Source organism: Centroberyx affinis, unplaced genomic scaffold, assembly GCF_046629955.1.
Source record: "Centroberyx affinis isolate AG114_WGS23_722 - 3 ecotype Tasmania unplaced genomic scaffold, CSIRO-AGI_Caff_v1 ptg000118l_1, whole genome shotgun sequence".
NCBI classification, from domain to species: Eukaryota; Metazoa; Chordata; class Actinopteri; order Beryciformes; family Berycidae; genus Centroberyx; species Centroberyx affinis.
Genome location: NW_027278819.1, coordinates 26247 through 42500, shown reverse-complemented (window position 1 = coordinate 42500; position 16254 = coordinate 26247). Strand labels below are relative to the sequence as shown.

The window sequence follows — 16254 nt, the reverse complement described above, 5'->3', positions numbered from 1 at the left end:
CACGGATCAAACCGACCAAACCCAGCGGAACACACACACACACACACACACTGACCGGACTTCACGCTTCAACAAGGTAAACATTTATCTGCATAATAATTATCGATGATATCGATCAGGCTGCAGGAGAAACTGAAGTCTCTGCTCTGCTCTGTTCTGTTGTGTCAGGTCACAGCTGATCTGAGGCTCCTGTTGAGCCTCGCAGGCTGCAGCTGATAGATAGATAAATAATAAGAAGAAGAATAAATAACTAAATTCATGTTTTCATGTTGCACTGTCTGAAAACTGGAGGTTTCAGCGGCAGCAGGTTAACAGCTGGAGGGATTTTCCCTTCATGCAGGAATTAAAAAAAACCTCCAGTTTGTGACGCACAGAGCTGATCTGATGAAATGAAACGATGAAATGAGAGAGAAAAAAAAAGAGCAGAGATTACACAACCAGCAGGAAAACTACTGAACTGAACTCTGAGGAATACTGTGTGTCTGGTAGCTTAGCTCTACTCTACTCTATTCTATTCTATTCTATTCTATTCTATTCTATTCTATTCTATTCTATTCTATTCTTTTCTATTCTATTCTATTCTATTCTTTTCTCTTCTGTTCTCTTCTATGCGGAGTCACAACCGTATAGGAAGTCAGCATCCACCAGTCAAATGATGATAAAATCTTGAATTTGGTTGGTAAATGTTTCTACCGGCCAGTTTAACAGCCTTCATTAGAGTCCAGTTCTATTCTAAATATCTAATTGGCTGCTGAGATTGTAAAAGATACTTTACTGTACAGGTCCAGGGAATCTGCAGGTTTCAGAAAGACAGATTTAAGACCTTTACGTTGTTTTTTTTATTTTTTTTATCACTATCAGGGATTGAATTTAACATTTAAAAACCAAAATGAACTAAAAAAAAATGTCAGCAGTGAAAAAGTTTCTTCTCCTGTGTTATCATTATAATAATAATAATAATAAACTTTATTTGTATAGCAGCTTTCTTAACAGTGATACAAACTGCTTCACAAAACAAGTTCAGAACTCAGCAGTAAATCAGAATAAAAAACATGAAGAAGGATCAGAAAGCTAAAATAAAAAAGTAAAAAAGTAAAATATGAGCAATAAAGTCAAACAGTAAAACCAAATGAGTGCTTAAGTTTTAAACTGTGAACGTACTGAACCAGACAGGCTGGCAGGTTCAGTCCCTGGAGCAGAACAGCACTCTGATGACACAATAGAATCTAATAGAATCTGTTGTGTATAATAGAAGGAGATAGAATCAGTTTGTTTGTTTGTGTTGAAACTGAAGTGAAACGCAGCAGAAGCTGATTCAGATCGAGCCGAGGGAAATCGAGGATTGCCCCCGAATTATAATCATGAAGGCGGTGGAAATTCCCATGTTGCTGTTCTGCATCACACTCACACACACACACACACACACACACACACACACACACACACACACACACACACACACACGCACACACACACACACACACACACACACTCATGAATGAACTGAACTGATAGGAAAAACCCCTGCAGGACTAACAGCAGTTTCCTCCTGTTGCAGGGGAGCTGAACCTGGCTCTTCATCGTCTTCATCGTCTTCATCGTCTGCATCGTCTTCATCGTCTTCATCACTCCTGATGCATCATGGCCGGAGCGCTGAGGTACGGCTCATCTATTTATTAAAGCGAGAGTCTGTGTTTGGGCTGGGACCCTCCCATCCCCGAAACGTTTCGTCCGTGCGTCCCGTCAGCAGCCTGCGTGCGTCCCGTCAGAGGGCCTGGAGCCAGATATTGAGCCGCTCCCCGCCTGGAGGAGTGAGTCAGCTGTTAGATGACAGAGTGACATCAGAGGTTTTTTTCCTGTAAGGTGTGACAGGCAGGAGGCTTTGGGGATTTCAGTTCCCTGTTTTTATCTCTGCTGCTTATTGAATCTGTTATGGATCATAAAGGAAGTAATTATTCATATCCATCTAATATTGTTAGTTATATACGATACGATTCAATTCGATACCTGATCTGAGTTCAGGATTCAATACAACCAGGATCCGATGTGATCAATTAAAGTTCAGTGACAGCAAAGTCTGACTGGGCAGAATTCTGTTTATTTCTGAGACTCAAATCTTTCCAGCGATGCCATTGGCTGCTAGAATGTAAACAACAACAATTTTAAAATGTCATTACAAAGTGACAATAATATAATTTGGATGGAGAGCTTGTGAAACTGTGATGGTCAAGAGTCTCATTAGTGATTACTACAGCAGAATAACATGGAGCTGATATCACCATTCATGTTCCTGACAGCAGAATAACATGGAGCTGATATCACCATTCATGTTCCTGACAGCAGAATAACATGGAGCTGATATCACCATTCATGTTCCTGACAGCAGAATAACATGGAGCTGATATCACCATTCATGTTCCTGACAGCAGAATAACATGGAGCTGATATCACCATTCATGTTCCTGACAGCAGAATAACATGGAGCTGATATCACCATTCATGTTCCTGGCAGCAGAATAACATGGAGCTGATATCACCATTCATGTTCCTGACAGCAGACGCACTGACATGTTTTGTACTGAGATTTATTGAATTTAGATTTATATATCGTCCCGTCACTATTGTTTATGTGTTGGAGGGTTTTGGGATCACGCTCAATTATTATGATTTAAATTCACAATTTCACACATTTGCTGCAGTTTGTTTTCTTTGGTCTGAACCAGACAGGAAAAGTCGACTCTGTTGTGTTTCTGTATTTGGTTTGTTCAGCTTCAAACTGACCAATCACAAGCCAACCAGGGTTTGTCAGGGCAAAAGTCACATGACTCAGAAGCAGCTTGTTGATTGGACAGAGTCTGAACCTGTCATCCTGCAGGTAAGAGACCAGACCTCCTGTCGCTTTATCTAACATGATGGACTTGTCTGTCTCTTCTTCTGTGGTTTTCACACCAGTTCAGAACGCATGAAGAAACAGCTGAATATGAGCATCAGTCCAGACTTCATGTTGTTCTGCGAGGCTTTCCGTCTCCTTCTACCCATAATCCCTTGTGTTTCGGGCTGGTTTCCTGTAGTTTGACTATCAGTTCTCTTGTTAGAGGACTGAGACTCTCGCTGCCACCAGAGGTCAAAGGTCACTGTTCACCTGGACAAGCTGATCAGATCCTGCTGGCTGTTGAAACATCCAGTCTGGTTGTTCTGGTTCCAGCTGAAGCTCCAGCAGCTTCACACAACTGGAACAGCAGGTGCCGAGGAGGAGAGAGCTTAAAGGAATAGTTCACCCAAAAATGAAAATTCTGTCATCATCTCCTCTCCCTCATGCCAAATGAAACTCAGGTGAAATGTGTTAGTCCATATAACACACAGGGAGGCTGCAGCACAACTTGGTAGCAGCCTTCTCCAAAACAACTGAAGTCAATGGGGACCTGTTCTTTAGAGCTCCAAAACAACAACAGCCAAACAATCACACTGTGAATAGAAAGACCTAGACACCATTATTTGTTGCAAATCAATCAGCTGTAGTTCAGATTTGCACTAAATGATGGTGTAAATATACTGTAGGTCTTTGTGGAACTCTGAAGAACTGGTCCCCACTGACTTCAGTTGTTTTGGAGAAGGCTGCTATGGAGTTGTGCTGCAGCCTCCCTGTGTGTTATATGGACAAACTTCACCTGAGTTTCAACTGGCATGAGGGGGAGGAGATGAGGACAGAAGTTTCAGTTTTGGGTGAACTATTCCTTTAAAGGAGAACTCCTGTTAGTTTCAACATAATCGACCGTCATGATGCCAAAAAGCAGGAAAATAAAGTCCATGCAGGGTGAAAGTGAGCGGAGTGATGCGTCACTCCTCTCCTCTCCTCTCCTCTCCTCTCCTCTCCTCTCCTCTCCTCTCCTCTCCTCTCCTCTCCACTCCTCTCCTCTCCTCTCCTCTCCTCTCCTCTCCACTCCTCTCCTCTCCTCTCCTCTCCTCTCCTCTCCTCTCCTCTCCTCTCCTCTCCTCTCCTCTCCTCTCCTCTCCACTCCTCTCCTCTCCACTCCTCTGCTCAGAAGGAGAATCTGAACCTGAAGGGATCAAAGAGACGATGATGGGAAACATTCCCGACCACAAAACCAACAGGAGTGACGCACTGGAGAAAGTCTGTTTCTACTGAGTGGGAAAAAGTCACATACACACACAGCAGTGTATTGTTGCTCATTTTCAAGAAAAAGATTTAAAAAAAAAAATAGTATTAAAGGTATAGTTACCCAAAATGTTGGTTTTCTTCTTCAGTCTCACTCTGTAATAAAATGGAGCTTTTGGCTGCTGCATTTTCTATAGTGAAACAGTTCAGAGAGCTGCTGGGCGAGCGAGCTTCACTCTACACTGGAGAGAGAGAGAGAGAGAGAAAGAGAGAGAGAGAGAGAGAGAGAGAGAGAGAGAGAACTGGGGTCCTGGACCCTGCAGGGGTCCCTGAGAGGGTTCCAGGGGTCCACAGGAACAGTTTAAAGTGGTAATCCTTGAGTTCCTCGTTTGTTTTTTTTATCCAGCCTCCATCTTTGTCCCTCAGCCTCTCTGTGGTGTTTCTGCTCTGCTCTTCCCACAGATCACCTGTCAATCAAACAGTGTGGGCGGAGCTTGGATTTTCTTGTTGCTGCAGTTTGAGTTTCTCTTCTCTCTGTCTGTTCAGCCATGGTGGCTATCGCTGCTCATGCTGACTACCCAGTTCTTCTTCTTCTGTTGATTCCAAACAAACCGGAAACGTAAAACGCATCACTTCCTGTGCGGCAGGAAAGAGCGACCAGACAGAGGAGAAGATTTATGAACTGATAGAGGTTGGATCACTGTTGAGTTAGAGAGAGAGAGAGAGAGAGAGAGAGAGAGAGAGAGAGAGAGAGAGAGAGGAGCAGACAGGCAGAGAGTTAGAGGGAAATATCACATGAATATTTTAATTTCCCTCAGTAGACGTTCGGCTTCCTGAGACTAAATCTCATCAAACGCGGCTCTGCGGCCCAATGTGAATCTATTTGGCTTCCTTGATATTAAATCTGAATTTTATGGTTCTGAGAAACAGAAGCGGTTTATTTGCCGAGTTCAATGAATATACAGGTATCGGTGTTTGTGATTGGCTGCCTCAGTGTTTTGGTTCTTTTAGGTAAAACTGGATGTTTTACTCTGTTGTTTCTGAATCAGTTTGATCAGAAAGCGTCCTGTAGGCAGCAGTGGAGGAAAAAGTCCTCAAATACTTCATTAAAAGTAAAAGTTCTGCATTTAAAAATTTCCTTCAGTAAAAGTCTAGAGGTATCAGCAGTAAAATGAACTGAAGTATGAAAAGTAAAAGTCGTCATTCTGTCAGAGAGTTAAATTACTGAAGCATGAACCTGTCAGAAGTATTTTAATGTTGTCGTCTATCTGCTCCAGATCCTGTTGGAGTTTAAACTCTAACAATGAAACATATTTTATGAGCTTATCGTATGTTTTGCCAATAAAACCTTATTCTGCAAAGTAACTAGTAACTCCAGCCGGCAGATAAATGTAGAGGAGGAGAAGAGGAAAGTCTCACAGAATGGAAAAACTACAAGTACAATACTAAATACTAAAGAGTAAATGTACTTAGTTACTTTCCTCTGTCCTGCAGTAACAGATTAAACCTGCAGTTGATTTTAGGGACCTTAGGGACAGGAAGAGGCCGACATTAAGAAACATTAAGAAACATTAGGAAACATTAGGAAACATTAGGAAACATTAGGAAACATTAAGAAACATTTAGAAACATTTAGAAACATTAAGAAACATTAGGAAACATTACATCAGCTGTTTCAAAGAAGCAGAAAAAGCCCCCGGCCGGCAGGTAAGGTCGGGGGTCGGCGATTTAAAGGCAGAAACCCCGAGGCCAGACTTCCCCCTCGGGTTTTTTTCTCACGCGTTTGGTGGGAAACAGAGCGCTGGACAGGTAAATTTATTGATCGCCCAGCCCCCCCCACCCCCAACCCCCCCCACCCCCACCCCCCCCCCCCCCCCCACCACCCCCGTCTGAGCTGGGACAGGAGGACGCTGTTACAGCAGGAGAGAGGCGACGATTCAGATCAGGAGCTTGATTCAAATTGTGTGACATTGTTCGACTGAGGCGGACTTTCCTGAGCTTTTGTTCTACAGCTGAGAGTCAGAGGAAGTGGATTCGACACAGAAAACCACCTAGAAAGACAGAAGAGAGAGAGAGAGAGAGAGAGAGAGAGAGAGAGAGAGACTTTGTTGTGATAGTTGTCCACTAAGCAAACTCCACTCTGACTGGATTTACCTGAGGATGCAGTGTTGATTTTGAGGTGAATTTTATCGTCTTATTTCATGCTGCTCAGTGTGTTTGTGTGTTTGTCTTCACTCTGTTATTTACTGCAGTTTCTTGGTGTACAAATACTATTATTATCAGTATTATCTGTAAAGGACTGACAGCAGAAGGGCGGAGAGAGGCGGAGGAGCTTTATAGATTCATCTTCACCTGTTTTATTCTGCTGTTGGAAATTATATTTATTATGTTTGCTGGTCTGATCCTTCTGACGCTGTTTTGAGATGTCAGCTGTTTTTTTACTGGTTTTTAAGTCTTGTTTTTGTTTATTTGTTTGTGCAATGCTTTATCATAACAACAAGTTAGCAATAATAATAATAATTGTTATTTTTATGGCACTTTTCAAAAGGCAGCAACAAAGCGTTTAACAAAGAAATAAAAAGAACAAAAACCGGCAAAATCGACAGTAACAGCGATGAAAGAAAGTGAAGAAATATAAAAGCAAGAAATATAAAAAATAACTTACTAACATTTATAAATGTTTATAAAAGTAGATTTTAAGAGATGATTCAAAAGATGAAACTGATTTCTTACTTGTTTTTTAAAAGTACAAGGAGAGTTGTAGTTCTATATGGAACCACTATGACAAAAGAACCGGTTGATTGGTTAAAAAATACAAAAAAAACCAAAAACAAGGTAAATCAGAATAATTCTTAAAAGGTTATTTTCATTCTGCTGGTTCAGAACATTTCTTCACAGGACCGTAAAGCGTTCTGCTGCGGTACAAACCGAAAACCATTTTCTGGTTCTAGAACCGTTTTTGTTTAGAGTGTCCACAGAAAGAGGAGGGTTCTCCTTTTTTGGTGAAGCTTCTGCTGTCAGTCGCTTGATGCTACAGAGAACCTGAAACCTCAAGATTGATTTTTATACTTTATTTTATTTTATATATTAATTGTCTTTCTTTCTTATTTGTTTTTATATATGCTTTTTTTTTTATATCATTTGATTCCTTTTCTGTTTTGTTTTTTTGACCAAATTTGTATTAATTGTAACGAAAAACTGCAGACATACAATCAGTTAAAAAGGTAAACATAACATCGCAGAAATATGATGTGCAAAAGAGGCTGACATTTTATACTAAGTACAGCTTAGAAAAACAATAAATAAATAAAAATAACAAATTAAAAATAGTAATAGACAGAAATTAAAATAAATAAATTATACAATTCTAATAATAATATTGGCAAAATAAAAACGTATATATAAAGATGTACATGTGCAAATACATATATACATAAACTACATACTCACATATACACACACACACACACACACACACACACACACACACACACACACACACACACAGACACACACACATCTGTTTCTGTTTTTTCAAAGCATGTTGTAAACTCAGTTTGTAGATAAGTGCAATATAGATAAAGTTTATTATTATTATTACCATTTATTAAATCTTTACAGCACCATAAAGGGTTCTGCCATAGTACAAACCTAAAGAACCATTTTCTGGTGCTGTGTGGAACCATTTTGCTGACAGTGAACTGTAAAGCTGAGGAACCCTGTGAGGGTTCTGCGGGGAACCGTCTGTGCTCAGAGTGTTCAGCCTGACGTCAGACAGGCCGAGCCGAGCTGAGCTGGAATTCTGGGGGTTTTCCTCCGCTGGTGTTTTTACTCTCTGATCCACTTCCTGGAAGTGACTGCAGTTAGAGAGAGAGAGAGAGAGAGAGAGAGAGAGAGAGAGAGAGGGAGGGAGGGGTAGAACGACAGAGAGAGAGAGAGGGCAGAAACAGAAGAGAGAGAAGAGAGAAGGAGAGAGAAGGGGGAGAAAGAGAAGGAGGGGTAAAACTACAGCGAGAGAGAGGAAGAGAGAGAGGTTGCAAACGGAAGGAGAGAGAGAAAGAAAAGGAGAGAGAGAGAGAGAGAAACAGCATTGAATTGCAGCTTCTCGTTGATCCTGCAGGTCGGTTATGTGAAAACGAAACTACTGTGTGTGTGTGTGTGTGTGTGTGTGTGTGTGTGTGTGTGTGTGTGTGTGTGTGTTGCTCTGCAGTCTGTTTTTCTGTCGTTTTCTTTTGTTCTCTTCTGTTTTGTTTTGTTCTGTTGTTTCTTCCTCTCCGTCTCTCTGGAGTTTCAGCTCGGTGTTCAGAAGGGATTTAAAGTGAGTCAGGTCAGACATGATGCTGACTGCAGGCTGCTACTTCCTGTCTCTGTGTGTGTGTGTGTGTGTGTGTGTGTGTGTGTGTGTGTGTGTGTGTGTGTGTGTGTGTGTGTGTGTGTGTGTGTGTGTGTGTGTGTGTGTGTGTGTGTGTGTGTGTGCGCGTGTGTGTGTGTGTGTGTCTTTATAACGTTTGCAGGACTCACTGTTGTTTCTTGTGTTTCTCCTCCAGGATCAGTGAAGCTCAGTACAACATGAGCGTCTATGACAATGAGGTGAGTCGCTTTATATCAGAACATTTAACATTTTATATATGTTGCCATGAAGATTTGTTTCCAAATGTAGGTTACTGTGACACAGTAAACTGTCTTGTCTTTAGCCCTAGTCTCTACTCCAAAACATGAAGAGTTGTAGCTTGAGAAGAGTCAGCTCAGTTAACCTGAACAAACTGTTAGCTAGCTAACTAGCCAGCAAACACACTGATGTTAATGTCAACATGCTAACGCTAGCTGCTACTAGCTACGTTAGCTAGTGTGCTAATCAGATGTGTTAACAACAAGACAGTGATGTTAGCTGACCAGATGCTATGGTTAGCTAGCTAACAAGCTGACATTATCTAAACACTAAATCAATCAGATGGATCAGTGATGAAATGATCAGTTCAGTCAGAAACAGACAGAAATGAACCGTCTGTTCAGTTCAGTTGAGACAGAAACACAGTCAGCTGTTCACAGAGCTGAGGACCTCCAACATGGCCGCCAGAGGGGGCGGGACTACATCACCTGAACGCCCTCTATTGTTATGATTCTGTTTTACTGTTATGAAAATATGAAGTGAAATTTTAGGTGATTTTATATTCTGTATACCTCAAAAATACCAGGTTAGGTATTTGTTCCCACTGGTAGCAGCCATATTATATAAAAATATAAATATACTCATAGTATTGTAAGGTGCTTTGGTTAAAAACGTCCATAAAATGACAGATGTTTTGTTCTATCTAAAATACATTTCCTTCTTTCCAGTTGTTCATGAATTTGACGTACGACTATATCCCTCCACCGGACATAAAGACAGAACCCTACGTACCTGAGACAGGTAAGAAGTCACATGTTCACAGTAACAGTAAAAGTATTAAAGTGCTGAGTATTGTGCTTTACATGCAAAAAACAAATTTCGTTACAGTAGGTGTTCGTTTGTTCAAGTGATTGATATCTTGTTTTGGAATGAAACTCTTAGATTCAATTTCAGTCAGTTCTGTAGGTCAGTTCCATTTTGTGGATCTCTGCTTAAAGCTGTCAAAGAAAAGTTCACCTAAAACCTCTAGCTCTGTTTCATTATTCTTTTCTGCATAACTCTACAATAAACAGGATTGAGAACTTGCACAATCCTTGCTGCAAATAATTAAGAGAGGCTAAATTTAGGCTAAGCTAAGTTTTACGAGGTTCCACTGTATATTTTGCAATTAATTTATTTGATGAAAGCATTCCAGTATGTTTCTAATCCAAAGTCTAAATCCAAAGTCCTACTGCGTCATCTCGCCTTCAAAATGCAAAAATAGAAATCAAAAACACCAAGGCTTTGCAAATTTAACCCCCAAAACAACCGGTCCTGACTGTAGAGTAAGAAATGGTAAGAAACAGAAGATCCGGACCTCGGGTTTGGTTCCCCCTTTGGCTTGTTCCTGCCTCAAGACTTCAAGACTTTCTAGAACCTCCTTTAAGGACCAGTACCTGCTTGTACTTGGGGACAGAGACTTAAACTCTCTAGAACCTCCTGCTGGTACCTGATAACCTAGATTTTCTAGATTCTTTCTCAAATCAACAGTACCTGTAAGTACCTGGGAACCTAGACCTACAATTTGTAGAACTTGCTCAAAGGGACGATACCTGGAGCCCTAGAGCTAGACTTTCAAGAAACTTCTTAAACGGACAGCACCTGCTAGTACATGCAAACCTAGATCTAGACTTTTTGAAACCTTCTGGAATCTAGATCTAGATTTTGTAGCATCTCCCACTAGTACCTGGAAACATAGAACTACAAGTTGTAGAACTTCCTCAAAGGAACAGTACCTGCAAGTACTTGGGAACCTAGACCCGGACTTTCTTGAACCTCTTCTAAGTAACTGGAAACTGAGACCTAGACTTTCCACCAGCTCTATAAATGGACAGTACCTGCTAGTACCTGAGAACCTAGAGCTACAATTTCTAGACCTTACTCACAGGGACAGCACCTGGGAACTATTCTAAAAAAAATGTAAATCATATTTGTCTGGTGAAATAGTGAAAGCTGGTGGTGAACTTTCGAAACCATCAAGAACGTTTGTTTTCTACCCAGTTGAATGTCTCTTGACATCAGATGAAACTAGTGAAATGACTTGAAACGAATGATATATTTCGAAATATTTCTGTTCCAGCTCATGGTCCTTATATTCAAATCATTGAGGAGCCCAAACAGGTAAGCCTGACGATTACATCATCGTACAATCAAGTTTGTAATAATTCTACAAACTAATTTACATTTACACTTTATTCTCTGAGCTGACACTCTTCTACGAAGCGACTTTCACTTAGGTCAGAATAAGCTTCAGTTCCTAGATCACCAGCATTACAAGCAACCGATAGTAAGGCGGTCAAGGGTCAGAGGTCACAGCACCCTGACAACAGGTGGAACAAATATAATAGTAGTTACTAGGTAGAAATAAGAACCAGGGAGTATTGCTTTAACCAAAGAGAGAAGGGGATGTAATGAAAATAGTCTTTGATTATTTAACTAACTGCTCAGTCTGATCCGGTCTGTACATCCACTCATTGCATAAGCCGGGTTCTTCTTTCTCTTCATAGCAAAACTGTTTGATTTACATGCTGCCAGACAGTCAGTGCAGACACTGTGTGCTTTGTCCCAGCGGCTCTCTGTAATCAGATGACCTTTAGCAGTTGAGTAGGGAACAGAGGTAGAAATTCCCTAACGTTCTGCAGGTAGACGCAGCCGGCCTCCCCGCCCTGCAGAGCCGTCAAGTCAGTCCCACACTATGACTGCTGGGAAAACCCTGGATTAAGGAAGTGGCTGTTACAGTAACTAGTAAACAGACGAGTGGAGGGGATTCACACTGTGTCGGTGTGTGTTCATGTGTTTATATCTGTGCTTCTGAGAGCCGCTCGCTCTGACAGGCTTTAGAAAATGAGACAAGTCCTCCAAAGTGAGGCCAGTTGGATGGCTGTCATATTGATACGGTCATTTTTAAATTAAGTTAAATTTAAGTTTAGTTTAGTTTATGCGTCATTATGATGGATTTTTTGCTGTTTCTTTTTATTGCCAATTTGTTAATACCATTGTAACTTATGTTTTGAAAAGTGCTACATAAATGATTTATTGTTATTATTAATTTTTATTATTTTTATTATTATTATTAGTAGTAGCAGTACTAGGAGTAGCGGTAACAGCGGTAATAGCAGCAGTAGTAATAGTAATAGTAGTAGTATCAGTAATAACAGTAGTAGTAGTAGTATCAGTAATAGCAGTAGTAATAGTAGCAGTAGTATTAGTAGTAGGGTCATTTTAAGGTTAAGACTGTGGGTTATTTTATAATAATTCAAGAGTAAGAAAAGTATAATTTTATGTGTAAAGCACTTTCCAAAACAAAGTTTCAAAGTGCTTTAGAGGAAACTGATCAGCTGAAACATTTCAAACAGTAACAGAGACACTGTACAGACTGTATGAGGCAACGACAGCTTAATAACATCAGAAAGCAATACAGAATTCTACAGTTTTAAACTAATAGCTATCAAATGCAAATTCATAAAAACTGTATGTGTGTGTGTGTGTGTGTGTGTGTGTCCAGAGGGGGTTTCGATTCCGTTATGAGTGTGAGGGTCCGTCCCACGGCGGGCTCCCAGGAGCCTCCAGTGAGAAGAACCGGAGAACCTACCCAACTGTAAAGGTGAGTCACAGGAGCTCTGCAGCCTCTTAAAGGAACAGTTCGCCCCAAAATGATAAGAAGAAGAACAACAGCCACAACTGCTTCAACTATCAGGGAAGCTAGCTAGCTTACTAGTTAGTAAGCTACTGGCTAGCTATAGGTTAGCCTCTGGTAGCTAGAGATAATGGGCCACATACTGTATATTAAAATATGAACTAATCCCTCTGGATTCTTGAGGTCCATTTGTTTCTAATATGTTTTGCTAATATGTTTTTTGAGTATTCAAAATGGCCGCCGTGTGAATAAGGTCAAGTGAAGTCACGACCACAGTGAACTGAATGAGCTGTGAACCGTTAAAGACTCACTGATGTCCAGGAGGGAAAAAGACATTTTGATATAAAAAATACAAGAAAATAAACATTTTGCAATTTTTGGGGCATTTATTGTTCAATATAAAAAACATGAGAAGTTTTTCATGTTGTCTCACCCCCCCCCCCTTCAGGTTAATAACTACGTGGGTCACGCCCGGGTGGAGGTCCAGTTGGTGACGCACATGGACCCGCCCCGCGTGCACGCCCACAGCCTGGTGGGCAGGCAGTGCACGGAGAACGGCACGTGCACGCTGGACGTCGGCCCCAACGACCTCACCGCCTCGTGAGTATCCAATCAGATCGCAGATGGAAAATTTTATCATGTCTGACTTCTTTCACATTTAGATATTAGTCATTTAGCTGACTCACTTATCCAGGGAGACTCCACTGAGGGCAACAGCAGAATAAACTTCAGTTCCTAGATCACCAACATAGTCAAAGGTCAGAGGTCACGATACTCCTGTGAGCCTGGAGCGACCATGATGATGGAAAAGTAAAGGGAAAGACAGACAGAAGAGGAGGGAGAAAAGGCGGAAAGTTTTTTTTTTTTTCATCATAATTTCTCGTTCTCTATTGAGCAACATGTGATTTGCTTTTGGGTGAAACTCCAAAGAGGAAGTGCAGTCGTGACACTGACTTCATTCCAAAAACAAAACTTCCCAAAATGCAGTTTGAGAAGATCGGATGTTTTGCAACCGAGAGAACAGGAGCGACTGCAGAGGAACGTGGAGAAAAACATGACAAATCTGACTGAAGCCTGACGTTTAAAAACATGACAAATCTGACTGAAGCCTGACGTTTAAAAACATGACAAATCTGACTGAAGCATGACGTTTAAAAACATGACAAATCTGATTAAAAAATGAACAATTGGTTCCTTGCAAAGTGTCGTCGAGCGAGGCACCGAGCCTCTACCTGCTCCCAGGCTTCTGACCTCTGACCTCTGACCTCTGACCCCTCTGCTGAACTGTGGTTGCGTATTAAATTGAAATAAGAAACTTTAACTTTAAATTTGGATCGTTGCAGCAGCAGAGAACAGGATACAGCAAAAAAAACGAGAAGAAAAAAAGAATATAAAGACAAGGATATATTCAGAATAGGGCTGAACGATTTTGAAAAAATATCAAATTGTGATTATTTTGACTGATATTGCAATTGCGATATGATTTGCGATATTACAGGGAATGATAATTTTTACATCATTATTCTCATTTTCATTGAAAAACGTATTAAAATGATTATGGTGTGATTTTTGCGGGGATCTGTACCAAACAAAGATGTTTTCTTCAGTCTGTAGAATATGATGTGTAGGCCAGGACATCTCTGCAGCACCACAATATTTACTTTAAAATGCTGTTTTGACACATTTCACCTTTAACAAATATTGCGCCTCCTGCGATTTGAAAATTGCAGTAGGCCATGTTGAGATTTCGATAAAATTTTGATTAATTGTTCAGCCCTAATTCAGAATATATATAGATATAGAAGAATATAGAAGATATAGAATATAGTATTAAAATAAGTGAAAATATAGAGATATACAGTATGCAATATATAGTAAATAAGGAAAAAATCAAGATATGAAAGGTACATGGATGTGCGTTTCTGACAAACGGATAGCAAAGCGCTCCCTAATGCTGACTGGTGATGTCACTTCCTGCAGCTTCAGTAACCTGGGGATCCTCCATGTGACCAAGAAGGGCGTGGTGGAGGTCCTGAGCAAGAGGCTGAGAGACGAGCGGCGGCGGCAGAAGGGACTGCACTACCACTTCACAGGTACCACAACCGTTCAGAGGAAAAACAACTCGTTTGTACCTTTGTGTTGATGACTGACTGTTCACCTGTTTGTTTGTTTGTTTGTTTGTTTATTTAGATCCCCAATACCTATAACAATACTGCAATAACAGAAAATACATCAATACACATCCTTAAAATTCATACTCACAATAAGACTCAATACATAACACAACCACTAAGACACATAACAACAAACACCAACTCAAAGCTAAGCTGTCTAATACATACGATAGCTCTATAAAATAATTTCATCTCTTGAGTAATTGAGAAAAAGAAATCACTTAGCAACTCGTCCACTAAATCACAAATAAATGTGGGATGGATAGCTCAAAAACAAAGTTCACCTGCACAGGACAAAAAAAAAAACCATCAAAAAATGTTTTATATCAAAAACTGTATATCAAAATGAACAGAGCGTCTCTTTCCAGTAAACAGCATGTTTCTGTTGACAAGTCATCCTGCACTCAAACATGACTTGGACTCAAGTCACAGCATGAAGAGAAGACTTGAGACTTGACTTGGGTTCTGGTGACTTGGGACTTGACTCTGACTTGTACTCTGATGACTTGAAAAGGTTTCTAAAGTCTTGACTTGAGATCTTGTGTTTGTGTAAATGACTTAGATTGAAAGTGATGAGATTTGTTCCAGCAGACGACTGAATTTAAATTCTGTTTTCTGAATTTGTATGGAATGATTGAAGTTATTGAAGTTGAAACTGATTCTAGAAATCAAACTCATGATGCTCTTACCAAGTTTTTATCCTATTAAAACCATATTGCATTGAAAAGTCCTAGATATTTAGTTTTCTTTAAGATATTAAATTGATACTGGACTCTTGATTTGTTCTGACTTGACTTGACTCAAGACTTGAGACTGACTTGGGACTCGAGCAAAGTTGACCGTTGGAGTTTAAAGTCACTGTGATGTTTTTCTGAACGCCGCCTGGTGCTGAACAGGCAGGTCAGGAGGAAAACGACGCTTCAGTCGATTTAAAGTGGCAGAAAGTCATCTGTGACTTTAATCTCCCTCTGCTGGCAACCAGCAGGAATTACAACAACACTGACAGATCTCTGCCACAGCTTACGGTGGCCTGTAATGGACACAAGTAATAAAGTCACAGTTTGAAAATATAAAGGAGTAAAGAAGCTCATTGGAGGAGAGATCCAACTGAAACATCTAGTGAAGAAGTGATTTATCACAATGCTAAATATTTTATATATTTTATATATTGGCTTTTGCCTTTTCGGCTGAAATTTGAACTGAAATTTTCACATGTGAAGCTATAATATGTGTCACAAAGCCACATGAGAATTTGACATTTTGGTATGTGACTGTCTTCAGGACGGGACGCGGCTGAAAACCAGCGGGACAGTCGGTTACAGTGATGTCACAAATGAAGTGAATAAAAAAAACCCCAGGGGCTTTTAAAAATATCTAAAAATATCTTCAGAGAATCAGGTCAGGGGCTGGATGTTCCTCAGCTGGATGCACTTAGGATAAAAAGGTTCCTCTGGAAATCCTTTTGGAAAAGAGAGAGAACCGAGACGCTCCGACAATCTGTTAGAAAGACTTCATCATGTTTGACCGGTCATTTCCCTCCAGTCCATTTTAAATCCATCCATCACAGAACAGATTGTGTGTCCAGAAACTGGATCAACATAAACTGACAAACTGTGGATCCATTCACAGTGAGAAGAGGAATCTGACTTTACTTTGTTTCTGCACTTTATTTTCTCAT

General features: G+C 40.4%; 1 protein-coding gene across 1 annotated transcript in view; it reads left to right on the top strand.

Annotated features, from left to right (window-relative positions):
- Positions 1-16254, top strand: part of nfkb2 (nuclear factor of kappa light polypeptide gene enhancer in B-cells 2 (p49/p100)) — a 32777-nt gene that overhangs the window by 46 nt on the left and 16477 nt on the right. The window contains 8 exon segments of the mRNA XM_071527940.1: positions 1-76; positions 1559-1658; positions 8665-8707; positions 9455-9527; positions 10846-10886; positions 12271-12369; positions 12851-13002; positions 14383-14495. The exon segment at positions 1-76 is cut by the window's left edge and continues 46 nt beyond it. Coding sequence (XP_071384041.1) covers positions 1642-1658; positions 8665-8707; positions 9455-9527; positions 10846-10886; positions 12271-12369; positions 12851-13002; positions 14383-14495 — 538 coding nt within the window. The 5' untranslated portion in view covers positions 1-76; positions 1559-1641.